Consider the following 13,233-nt stretch of genomic DNA (forward strand, 5'->3'; position numbering starts at 1 on the left):
AAAGAAGCTAAGTTTTACTGTAAGTGGAAAAGGGGGGAAAATGACCTCAAAAGTCCAGCATGGTATTTTCCCTTTGGTCTATTTTTGGTGCTCTTTTAAGGTGTTTACAAGAATGGACCGAGACCGAGTTCTATAAATTTCAAACCTACTGGGGAAACCTGAACAGAATCACTGAAAAAAGAATATAACAGCCATATCGTAACGTCTCCTAAAAATCTAAACCATTATCATACCAAGAGATTTAACATTGAAAAAAATTGAAAAAATAATACTTAAAAAAAAACTGTGGAAGTTTTCAATAAATAGAACGAGAAAACTCGACTCAACCATTGGGCCTTACAACATGCGCTTAAATATTTTTAATTTTTAAGAATGAAACTTCTTTTGGAAATGGCCTAATATATTAGAATTATTGTATAAGGTAGCATAAGGACGGTTTTCTTTATTAATTTTGTGTGGTGTTTAGTGACCGTTAGTTGATAATTATTCAGAAAAAGTAAGATGCGGTCTGGTGTGATGTAGGTTTCAGAAAAACATTTTACAACATTTTTATTGACATCGTCTTCAGGGCTCAAATTGTTTGTTTTCTGCGTAAGTGTGCCATTCTTGGGCACTCTCAATAGGACACGCAAGAATGGCACACTTACGCAGAAAACAAACACTGAGCCCTGAAGATGATCTCAATAAAGATCGAAACGTTGGCACGATAAAGAAAATGTTTTTCTGAAACTTGCAACACACCAGACCGCATCCCACGATTACTGAATAATTTATTAATTTTATATCATCACAATGGTGTTTTTTTTCCTATAGTCAATTTAAATAGGAATTATTTAAAATGCAAATATTTTTCTTTTCTCTGGATATTCTTACAGTGTATAGAACAACTATCATGTTAAATTTTTGTTTGTCATCATAGGCTGTTAAAATTAGAAGTGGTTTGAAACAGGTCTTGATTTTAAATGCGGGGGTGCCAAGGGCGAACGGGCAAATCGTCCTGTTCTTTTGGCAAATTGCTAGTTGAAGGACCTTGACAGGATCTCACCTAGAAAGCAACAACACGGCCGTAACAACAGTAATGAGGTGTTAAAGCTCATACAGATTTCATAAAAACAGAAAATTAAAAAAATAAAATAAATACAAAAAGCTCAACTTCTTCAACGCTCATTACGTACTGAAAGGGCACAGATAATTTCAGTGGCCGAATCGTACGCCGTTTGCCACACATTGTCGAATTGAACATACATGATTTTATTTTTAAAAATTTATTTTCGAGAGGTCTTCTTTTAACCGAATCAAATATTTAGTTTATTTTGGCTTGAGATCAAGATGATAAAGTAGAATTATTGAAGACCTCTATTTTTATCAACGCTAATGTTAATTAAGAATTAATTGTTATAATTAATGTTAACAGTTAGATTTGTATAGAATACACATATATAATTTACTTGCGTATATTGTATATATATTTTAATAAATAAATCCATATTTTTTTATATGTTTAATTATGTTTTGTTATTATTATGAATTTATAAATTCATATCATTTCTGTTTAAACTAATTAGATGGTATCGACCAGTTATTTTTTACACAGTGTTTCAGTTCTTGGCAATATTGGACTGAGTCTATCTTTAAAGAAAATTGAAACCATTTCATAAAAACTTAATTATGTCAATTTGTGGACATGTTTAAGATTGTTTTGCTCTGGTGAAAGTTAAAAGCTTGGCAAATGAATTTTTTATCCGTCCAGACCATACCGAGATGCAGATTATTCCCGAGCGCATGCGAAATATTGCACACATTCAATACTCACTCACACAAATAAATACATTCACCTATTTACATTGCATTCTATTTGGTGGATGGAGTACTGAATATTCCTCCATCGACCTGCATTCAATAAGAAACTAATGTAATTGGGTCGATGTGGTACTTTTTTAAAAATAAATATTACGCCATCGACCCAAGTCAGGTACGCAACTCGATGAGCGATGGGGATTGCTATCCACCATCGAGCCCTCCCTATTCACTCTAATAAATTCACTCATACAAAACACAGAAACACAAAACATATTTTGAAGGCTATATGCAATAAAAAATTACCAATTCCTCTAAAAAGCGGAACAGGGGACCCTGAAACTCGCTACCGTGTTCCAGAACTCTTCTTAAATCCGGCGGCATGCCTACACGCTCTCTATATGGAGCCAAGGCATGACACGCCTCTATTATGTGGGACACATCAAGCAACCTTTTTCTGTATAACGGGCACCTGCACGGGCTTTTTCCCGAAAGCTGTCAAAGCTGTATGTCAACCGCGTACGGCCAATCCTCAGTCGTATGATAACGATCAAAACTATTTGTGAATGAATTACATGAATTATTTTAAGTGATAGTGATATTTCTAATGTTATTTAGTAATTAATTGATTACTTAGGGTACAACCACTATCTATTATTTATATATGTGTATATGTGTAGAGATTAGTGACCGTTAATCGATAGTTATTCAGATATCGTGAGATGCGGTCGGGTTTGATGTAGGTTTCAGAAAAACATTTTCTTTATCGTGCCAACGTTTCGATCTTTTATTGAGATCATCTTCAGGGCCTGGGATTTACAAACAATGTTTACATTTAACAAATACATTTAGGATGTGGAAATATATTTTGCATTGTATAAATTCACTTTTCCACATCCTAAATGTATTTGTTAAATGTAAACATTGTTTGTAAATCCCAGACCCTGAAGATGATCTCAATAAAAGATCGAAACGTTGGCACGATAAAGAAAATGTTTTTCTGAAGCCTACATCACACCCGACCGCATCTCACGATATCTGAATAACTATATGTATATATAAAGTACTAATAATTCGGGTGATAATTATATTTTCTGTAGTTTTTAGTGTAGTAATTAATTGAGTTGTGAAATTCCTCTGTGGTATGGCCTGCGGGATGATGAACCTGTAATTTGGTCTTTACTGATTATTTTGGTCAGCCTATCCCCACTGTTTTTTTTAAATTAATTAATTGAGCACTGTTAAGTAACAAAAAATAATATCAGTACGAGGAAATTAGTAGTAATATTATGTTTTGGTTTTAGTAATCGAATGCAATTACTTATGCAGTAATTTATTTCAAGTGATTATATGTATCATTTTTATAATTAAATCAGTACGAATTAATTAGAATTATTATTGTAATCTTTTAAGCAATGGTGATTACAGTTTAATTAGTTTAATAAATTTAACAAGTTCAAAATTCTTTGCATAAATACTTTCTATTGAGAGATATCTTGTAGATAGATCGTTCATATTACGATGTACGAATTAATTAGCTAAACCGCGTAATAATTATTTTTAGTGATTAATCGGGTACTTAGTATCAGTCAACGATTATCGTTTAGACATTTTTTTACACTTCACTGGCCGCAATTTATTTGAAATATTATCTTTCTTAAGTTTTAATACCAACCGCCTTATTTTATATTACAATATTACAATCTCAATTCTAATCTTCGAAAAAATATCTGCACTATTATTAATTTGTTGTTACATTTTGTAAGGTTTATCTCTTGGGAAAATCTCAGTTTTTCTCCCACACAGTAGAGGAAACACACAAAGAATAGAAAATAATCAATAAAGTACTCCATACGCGAAATCTCCGTGGTATTGATACCAGATAGCTCAAGGCATGCGAAATACCTTATGACATCGACTTTCAAGGTGCCTCGCTTACCGTTTGCTAAACATGATAGCCTTGCAAGAAGAGAGAGAGAAAAAAAGGAATCACATCGACCCTGATTCATTGCAAAATTTATAGATATACATGTAGGTTGGACAAGGGAAAAAGACAACTTTTGCCACTTATGCGTCCAATTTATTTTATTTTTATGTGCTGTTAAATTGGTTTTTACTGCAACTTTTTTTCTAAAGAATCTCTCAGTTCAACATAAAAACTTAGAAATTTTACCTTTGTTTATCAATCAGTTGGAAATGATTTTAAATAGCGGACAATGGGACATGAATAGAAGTCGGTCAATCCAAACTGGTACAACTAGTGAACGAACTCATGACTCATTCTTAACCTAATCGGTACGGGATTGTTTCCTAAAATGTTCATGGTTGTTTTTTTCTCTTAAATAGATAAGATTTGTGCACAATTGTCCTCGTCGTCGGGTCGTAAATACCGACAGGTCATAATTTACTACTGTCTTTGTTAACTTAACGTCCAATTTCGCGATTTGGGGTGGTGTTCTAAGAAAATTTTCAGTCTACATTTTTATAAATCGGAATTTTTTTCTGCGTTTCTTTCATAAACAGTCGTATTTCCTTTTTTGATCCTGATCGTGTCATCAGAAATCAATGGGCTCAATAAAAACAATGGAAATCCCCCCCCCCGGAAGATTCACAACAGCAGAGGTTATGTCAACTCTCGGGGTGCCGAAAAAAAGCCCATTTGTAAGTGTGTCGGGTTCGAATGCAGAGCCGCTGGATTTGAACCCGGGACCTTTACCTTACAGTGATGAGCGCCGTGTCAACGCCTAAAACGTTGCGGCCACCGACGCCCTTAGAAAATCCTTAAAAAGTTAAACTTATTGAACGGAATTGTGCTGCACTATCTTGATTTTCGAATATCTTCTGTACGCATTCGTCTCTTTGTTTGCTTAGCACAAACTATTAATACAACCACTTATCAGACATTTGGCTTTGATCAACACAACCGCTTCCATTTTCGGTTCTGTACATTTGAGAAATTCTACAATAATTTCAGTAATAAAAGGGCGCGCCGGTTTTTGTGCCAAATTACCGGAAATGAGTCAGCTCGGAATTTTAGCCATTTGTGAATTTTAATAAGTGAAATTCTATCCGCCCAAGTTATCAAAATAGGAGCTGCCTTCGTTTAAGGGTTTAATATTACGAATGGAACACGAACCGTTTGGCCTTGTACATTTTCCTCTGCTTTTATGACTTCTTTTAATTGATTCTCCCCTCTCCCAAATCCCAAATTGACTTCTTTTGATTTTGACTAAATTTCTTTACTGTACCCTACATAAAAAAAAATCCACAGCACAAATATATTAATTGAAATATTAACCTCTCTTCAATAAAATCATCTTTTTTTATTTTTGTCTTTATATTTTGCCATCGTAATTAAGCGATTGTATAAATGGTTATGTAATATTTAGGCTGGCCTTCAGGGTATAAGTTGTTCACCTAGAACATTCCTCTTGTTATTAACTCCATAAAACTAATGTAATGGAATGGAAAAATGTCCATTATTATACCGAATCTACCTATTTTTCAACAAACAATGCGAAATGGAATAGTACAAAAAACTTCGCATAAAGAGCTGTTAAGCACTGAATCTGCGAATTGGCGTTGACAAAAGGGTAACAGTGGCATTTCCAACCGGCATCTTCGTTTCATGGCAATTTTTTTAAGCAAATTAAAAATTTCATGGACCCCGCCATGACAATGGTGGATTGAATAGAATTTGTAGAATGGGCTTAGTTTTGGTGATTTTTTTTTACTACGTTCAACTACCTGACTGGCAATTTCTTAAGATAAAATCTTTAAAAAAACTATCTGAATTATGATAGGTGGGTGATTACTTTCAAAAAAATTATATTGATTTTTTTTAAATTTAAATTTATTATATTGATTTATTATTTCTTTGAAATCGATTTTATTTAAAATTATTTTATCGTAAGATATTAGGGTAAAAGTAATTTAAAAAAAGGCAGAAGATGGTCAATGGTTAATTATTTTCTAAAATAATTTTTGTTATATTAATTTTTTTTAAATTTATTATTAATTATTTATTTATTATTTTATCTTAATCATTTAGAAAATTGTCAGAATGATGTTCAATGGTTGATTTTTTTTCTAACATAATTTTTGTTAAATTGTTTTTTTATTTTTATTTCAATTGAAATATCTTAAGAAAAATCATTTTAAAAAATGTCAGATGATGGTCAATGGTTGATTAGTTTCTAAAATAATTTCTGTGATATTGATTTTTATTTTTATTTAAATTGAAATATCTTAAGATAAAATCATTTTAAAAAATGTTAGAATGATGATCAGTGCTTAATTATTTTCTAAAATAAATTTTGTTATATTGTTTAAAAATGGCGGACTGATTGATGGTCAGCGGTTGATTATTTTCTAAAATCATTTTTGTTATATTGATTTTTTTAAATTTAAATTTATTATAGTGATTTATCATTTTATGCAATAGATTTTATTTAAATGATTTCTTCTTAAGATATGATTAAATCATGTTTAAAATTGGCAGAATGATGGTCAATGGTTGATTATAATCTAAAATAATTATTGTTTATTGATTTATTTTTGTTTAAATTGAAATAAAAAATATTTATACAAAAAACATTTTGAATAGTAATCTTATCCTAAGTTTATTTCAACTTTCTTCTTCTATCATAACGCTGCAGGTGCAATAAAGATTTTCTTATAAAATGCAATATTTATTTATAAACATAAAAAAAGTTACTCCACTTGTTCATAGAAATAAAGGCGTTGTGTAAATTGCGATTTTTTTTTATGTTTTATATATAGTGAAGGTGAAGAAAAAGTGAACGGGGCCGATCGACCAATCGCCAGCTGGATGATTCGTCTTCCTCTTGCGCAAATTGATTTTCAAAGGTCGACATCTTTCCGTTTATCAAGCCCCGGTGACACGATAGACTCGTCCGTCATAAAAGAGTTTAAAGAGGTCTAAAATTCCAATTCTTTTATTGTGACGAAGGGGTTAAGAAAAGGTTGTGCCGTGTCGAGAAGTGGGGATTGACCCCAAGGGCGCACTGTTCTTTCTCTAACTTGACTTTATTTCATAGTTAAAGTCCAGTAACCCTTGGCCGACTCGCTCCAACTAGATCTTCACCTAGACTTTCGATTCAATCCGGTCTGACCGTACTAGCGCAAAAAAAACCCTTAAATGGCCCGATAATACGAATTCTAATCTAAAACCGCTTACGAAGAAATCCAAATGGACACAGTCGCTCGTATTAGTCTATAATTCTGGGAATTTGGGGAGGTCTGCTATCTTCCAGTGAGCTTTGTCCATTGTTTCCCACGTCAGATAATTGGGGTCTATCTCCTAATCTGGAAAATGTCCTTCGTTGCTTTCTTTCACGGCGGAAAGAACTCATAATAGGCAATCGTCCTGGCACCCCGGCATATATTACCAGAGCTACAATTTCACAGAATTTCGGGATTCTGAGATCGAGAATAATGTAGATCTGTTACCCCCTTTATACCCGAATAAATATAAAGGCAAAGAAATAAAGTTTTTTATCGAAATAATTGAGATGGGGTGAGTATGCACACTTCACTTTTTGCACTTATAATCCATTAAATGCTTTGACTTTCAACACAACGAACTTTCACGCGCGAAACTCGCATTCTCTTACATGGCATATACTCACTCATTCAATCGTGTAACAAACACGTACTCATAACGCATTCGTTCTCTCTTAAACAACTCTCATACTCACATTCTTTTGCACAAACCATAATAAGCAAGCGAACAGACTGTCACTCGTCTTTCTGCTTGCAAACTTACTTCGTAAATCATGCTCGCTCTTTCTAACCATTCCTTTTCCTCTCCCTCTTCCTCTTCCTTCTTGCTATTTATTCTCCTCGGCTGCTCTCTTTCTTTTCTTCTCACTTCCCCCTCTCTCTTTCTTTCTTTATTTTGCTTTCCACTTTTCACTTACACAACACACATACGTACTCCCACGTTTTTTTGTTGGATGGTGGTATATACCGACGCCAGTACTCACACAAAACACACTACACAAACGCAGATCGAATGTAAGCCATTTTATTTTATTTTTTTCTTGCTTCTATAAATGATAGTTGTTTTGGAGCTGTACAGGGTAATACAAACAAATTATGACAACGATAAACGGGGCTGGTAGGTTTTAAGATCGTTCTTATAGATATATGTGGGTGAACTTAGCAATATGTTCATGTTTCCAACAGAAAATCAGATATTCCTAGGATTTCATGGTTTGGTGATATGTTAATTTAATCATCAATCATGTTGCCGAAGTTTTTGGATAGTAATTTTTTATTTGTAAAATATTTTATTTGATTTTAAATCCTATTACTGTAATTATGTAAACTGGTCCATACAAGATCCAAACTTATGCATAGGTGTTACTAAAATTATATCAATTTTTCTACTTATATTACTCAACATATCCACCTCAGTATGTTATCCCCATTTTGGGGCTTAGGATCCGGCTTTCAACTTCAAAACTTGCCTGCCCGACTCTTCGTCCCATTATATATTCTCCCGGGGAGAAGATATGATAAATAATGCGGAAGGGTTCGCCCCTCCCCCAGTGTTGTTTTAATTTTTATTATTAATTTTGTATCAGGCCATCTTCTATATACACCCGATTATTATCTTTCGTCGCTATACATTTGCTGAAGCGAATAATATAGAATTTATACCAATATAAGTTCATACGTTATTTTATAATTATACTGCACTTAATATTTTGTTAATTTTTATTTGTAATATACTAAAGTTATAAACTTAAAGAAATGACTGTTTCAAGGGGCGTAAAAGATTGAAATTCGTCTTGATAAAGGCAAGAATAAGCGGACCCAGAGTTCATCGAACTGCTAACAGCTCTTTTCAACTCGAATAATACCACTTTCAACATATTTTTTGTAGTATAGTTTATAACTGAAAGTAACTTAAAGCAGCTTTAAAGTTACGTAGAACTTAGGTAAGAAATAACAGAACAGCCGTTGAGAATTGAGAAGGCGAAGAAGGGATGGGCTTTGTACAACAGAATGACGACCTGCTGCTGTGCGGCCGTTGGGCATTTTAGTTCTAATCCGATGGTTCCTAGATATCCACGAAATACAAGAAATATAAATGTACATAAAAAAAGATTTCTTACTGTTTTTGGTAAAAAAAAATATGTGTATTTATTATAATAAAATATTATAGCTTCGAAGAACGAGAGGTGCCAGGGAGGTTGCCCGAAATGCATTAGCAAGTAAAATGTACGACATAAAAATAAATGGTGTGTTAAGTTGAAAAACTTTCTAGATTTAAAATATGTTTATCCGAGTGGTGGTGTATATTTGTTGTTGGAGGCAAGTTCATTTCACGAACAATTATTGTTTTCTGACACACTTTACAGTATTTGTCCCTTTTTATCTTTTATCGGGTCGAACAATGGTCTTTCAATACTCGTTTGGCCGGCATACTTTTTAGAAAGCTGTCGTGAGCCCGACGAACCGAGGTGTCGTATCATTATATTCGCGTTATCAAGAAGCAGAAAAAAGAGCTTAGCATTTTCTGCATTTTATTTGTTAACGGCTTTGACAAAAAACGCGTTTCTTTTCCACTCGTATAACTTGCAAAGACGGACTGCAGTTTCTGCAGGATGTATATCCAAAGGAGATAAGGTCTACAAATAACGTCGTTACACAACCTCAAATTGCTTACAGCATTGTAGCAACCGTAATTCATACTGTAATATTTTTGCTTTATAAAGTGCTTAAAACTTATTTCCTGATTGTCCTTGGGACATCCCCGGACACCTCAAACGTAAACATAATAAAAATAACGGTTTATCCAGGGGGATGTAAAATCCCGCTTCGTCTGACCCTTAACAGATTAGCAATGACCGGAACGAAAATTTCCATTTCGCTTCCTGGAAGCAGTTTCCACTCACAGGAAAAAAAAAAAAAAACGCAAATTTCGGTCTTCCAACAAGGAAAACGTGTCAATAAACTCTTTAATTTTAACCCCTGAGAAAAAAAGAACACCTTTTTTCTGTTATAAATCAGTAGCATATTTTTTTTATATAACTATCGACCATTATTCAATGACATAATAAATCTTCGTGATGTTCGTCACGTATTAAAGAAGTTTCGTCACAATAAATGACATGAGTCAGCGGTAAAACCTGGACCGGAAGTGGTAGACAACCAGTAACATTTTTTTTGTGCATATTTCTTAAATTGGGTTGTTTCAGAATTTTCCCTAAAACAAAAAAAATCCTGTTGATTCTATTTCTCGTTTTGACTAAAAATCTTTAAAAATTGTTGATAGCCTCTTGAAATAGTCTTAATCCACGTTTTCGTGCGTTATCTACAAGAAATTTCCCTCTTGTCAACTCGACGGTCAATTTAATGACATCAATTCGGCCTTTATAACTCGATTATCACTCAATGATAGTTCGAGCAGTCAATGATAGCTATAAAAATAAAACTGAGAATATAAATCAGAAAAAAAGTAATTTCCAATTGTATGCTTGGTACGATCATCCATTTCCACAAATAATAAGTGATGAATTGAGGTATTCAAAAACTTAAAAAAAAAAAAAAATACTGATACATGCGTGTACTCATAATAATAAAATGTAGTCGATTATACAAATTAGCTTTATTTATACTTTATGTGATTTGTAGGGACCGGTATTTTATGTGAAATAAAATATAAGATATGTACGTATATATGTATTTATTTTTTTAAACAAATATACAAATAAAAAGGAAAATAAAAAACATTTAGTATTGCAATTTTTAAACGAATTACATAATTCACACATATTAGTTGTATAGAAGAATATAACAAGGTAATAAAATAGATAATATACTTTTAATTTTCAAATATATTTGAAATAACGTAATTTTTTTTTAACTTTTCCATGAGATGTGTTAAACTTGCCGCATCGTCCAAAAGATTTAATGTAAAAAATAACCAAAAAATATAATTTTTATGTGAAGTTAAAAGCCCAAAAAAAGGAAAAGTTTAAAAAACACAGATTATAAATATAAAAGACAGTTAAAAAACCCATGTTACTTAATAAAAATAATAAATTATTATAATATCATAAATAAAAATGTGTCTTTCTGGAAAAATTTACAACCAATCTTTGAAATTGAAATAATTTACATTTTCAAAAGAAAAATGACATCGATATGGTGGTGGTGGTTTTTTAAATATTTTTTTTAAATTTTTTTATTTAAAAAAAAAGCCTATTTGTAAGTATGTCGGGAGTTCGAATGCAGGCCGTTGGATTCGAACCCAGGACCTTTCCCTTACAGCGATGAGCGCCGTGTCAATGCCTAAACCGTTGCGGCCACCGACGTCCCCGGTAAAATATTTGTGTACGGACTAAAAGAACGTTTAACCATCTAGCCCAATTGGAGGCTGCAAATATATTTGGAGTGTAGAGTTGAGATTATTCTCGTGTGACTCAGAATAAGCCACACTAACAATGCCCCAGATAATTCAATGGGTCCCCTGTTCCAACTTTTGACCAAAAAATGGTCTATTCGTACATTTCTTTTAAATGTTTTATTAAACGTCCCGTGGGATCGAACCTAAATATAAGTATGTAGGCGGAATCTATAAAGTATAAATACTAAAACAAAGCATTGGGCGAGGAAGTTGTGAGAATAGTTATTAACACCTACTTAAATGTAACAATATTATGAGTAGAAATAAGGGATTAAGTGAATTTGGCATAAACTTATTTAAAAGTATATATATTTTTTTAGGCGAGCACACCTTCGAAATTGCTTGGAAAAACTAAAGGAATTGGTACCACTTGGGGGTGATTCTGCGAGGCACACAACCCTGGGCCTCCTTACGAAGGCAAAAAGGTTCATTAAGGTAAATTTAACAGTATTAACACTACTTATTTATAATAATATATATAATATAATTAGTCTCCTGAAGAGTTAGTAAATATAACTCTAATACTTGTTTTTCTTATTACTAATAACTGCTTGTAAAACATGGGAGTGTGTATTTGATGGGTCACCTAATTGGACATTATTCATTTATTTAATAGAACCTCGAACAACAAGAAAAGCGATCCGCCATACAAAAAGATCATCTGCAGCGTGAGCAGAGGTTCTTGAGGCGGAAGCTTGACTCTCTGAGTGGTGGAATCAACAAACGGAGATCGATCTCCGAATGTTCGGTGTCTACTGTCTCTAGTACACACTCGACCCAGAGTAATGTGTCTTCCCTGCATCTCTCATCCCCGTCCTCCATCTCTGAATCTGGTATGCTGTTAATTTTTAAAAAATCTCAAATGCCAGATTTACTATTCAATCTTGAATTTTTATTATTTTTTTTATATATTTGTTACTGAGATTAATTATAATTGTTATTTCAGATGAGGTGGATGTGATAGGTTACACAAGTAACCAGAGTGACAGCGACGATCACTCATCAGTCCAATCGATGTCAAGTGACAGTGGTGTGGCGATGTCAACATCTCGCCTTTCCCTTGTCGACATGCGCCATTCCCTCTAGGTACTTCCCTAGTCCTTAGTTGCAGCAATAAACATTGCAGTTTCGTGATAAGAAACACTACATGAAAAATTGAATCTACAGACCACTACTTCAAAATAAAAACACTCCTGTGACCAGGCTCTGAAATGGCAACCAAAAAATTAAAAAAATTTATATATATATAATAATATAAAAAAAGAAGAAAAATACATAAGAAAATCGAGGACATTGAACCTCCTCACCGTTTTGGCCTACACATAGTGATGGGCAGCGGTCTTTGGCATGATAGATGTTTCTGTTTCAGTTATGGGTTGTTTATACGCATTGTTGTATCATACATATCTGTTAGTTCATGTTATATGTAATAGTATAGGGAAGAATCAGAGTCTGGGCCTTTCTATATTCAATATGAACTCTGTGTACTAATTTATTTAATAATGTTGAATAGTTCTATTTCTACATTCCAATTCAGATAGAACAGAATCTTTCTTAATTGTTTCAACCTGTACTTTAGGCCTAGACTTTTCATTTTCAAAATTCTTTGTAATGGGGAAAAATCAAAACAATTTCTAAAGTTGTAGCCATAGTGCATTTTTTCGCTCAATTTTTTTCCCGTTTTAACTATCATGAAATGAAAATTGTTTATTGAATTCCTGCCCCCTTAATATTATAATCATGGTGGTTGTGTGTTATGTATGTGTATGTAGTTTAGAGTGAACTATATACACATACATATATACATCTACATATTCACTCTGTTTTATCTGTGTAAATAGTTATGTTGTACCTGGATAAAATAATGTTTATAATACAAAGAAAAAATAACTATTTCAAATTGGATATAATAGTATATTTTCACAAAAGTGAAGCAATGGACGAATAGTTGTCTGTCTGTTTACGTGTGTGTTAGCCTGTCTTATGTGCTTGTT

At 32.9% G+C, this 13,233-nt stretch overlaps 1 protein-coding gene across 1 annotated transcript in view; it reads left to right on the forward strand.

Annotated features, from left to right (window-relative positions):
• Nucleotides 1–13,233, forward strand: part of LOC106661715 (max dimerization protein 1-like) — a 35,443-nt gene extending 22,210 nt beyond the window's left edge. Inside the window, exons 4-6 of the mRNA XM_014385263.2 lie at nucleotides 11,560–11,674; nucleotides 11,856–12,072; nucleotides 12,186–13,233. Of these exons, the coding sequence (XP_014240749.1) occupies nucleotides 11,560–11,674; nucleotides 11,856–12,072; nucleotides 12,186–12,325 (472 nt within the window). The 3' untranslated portion in view covers nucleotides 12,326–13,233. The remainder of the gene's footprint in view (nucleotides 1–11,559; nucleotides 11,675–11,855; nucleotides 12,073–12,185) is intronic.

The sequence above is a fragment of the Cimex lectularius genome, unplaced genomic scaffold, assembly GCF_000648675.2.
Source record: "Cimex lectularius strain Harlan isolate CLEC.00 unplaced genomic scaffold, Clec_2.1 scaffold29, whole genome shotgun sequence".
Taxonomy (NCBI): Eukaryota; Metazoa; Arthropoda; class Insecta; order Hemiptera; family Cimicidae; genus Cimex; species Cimex lectularius.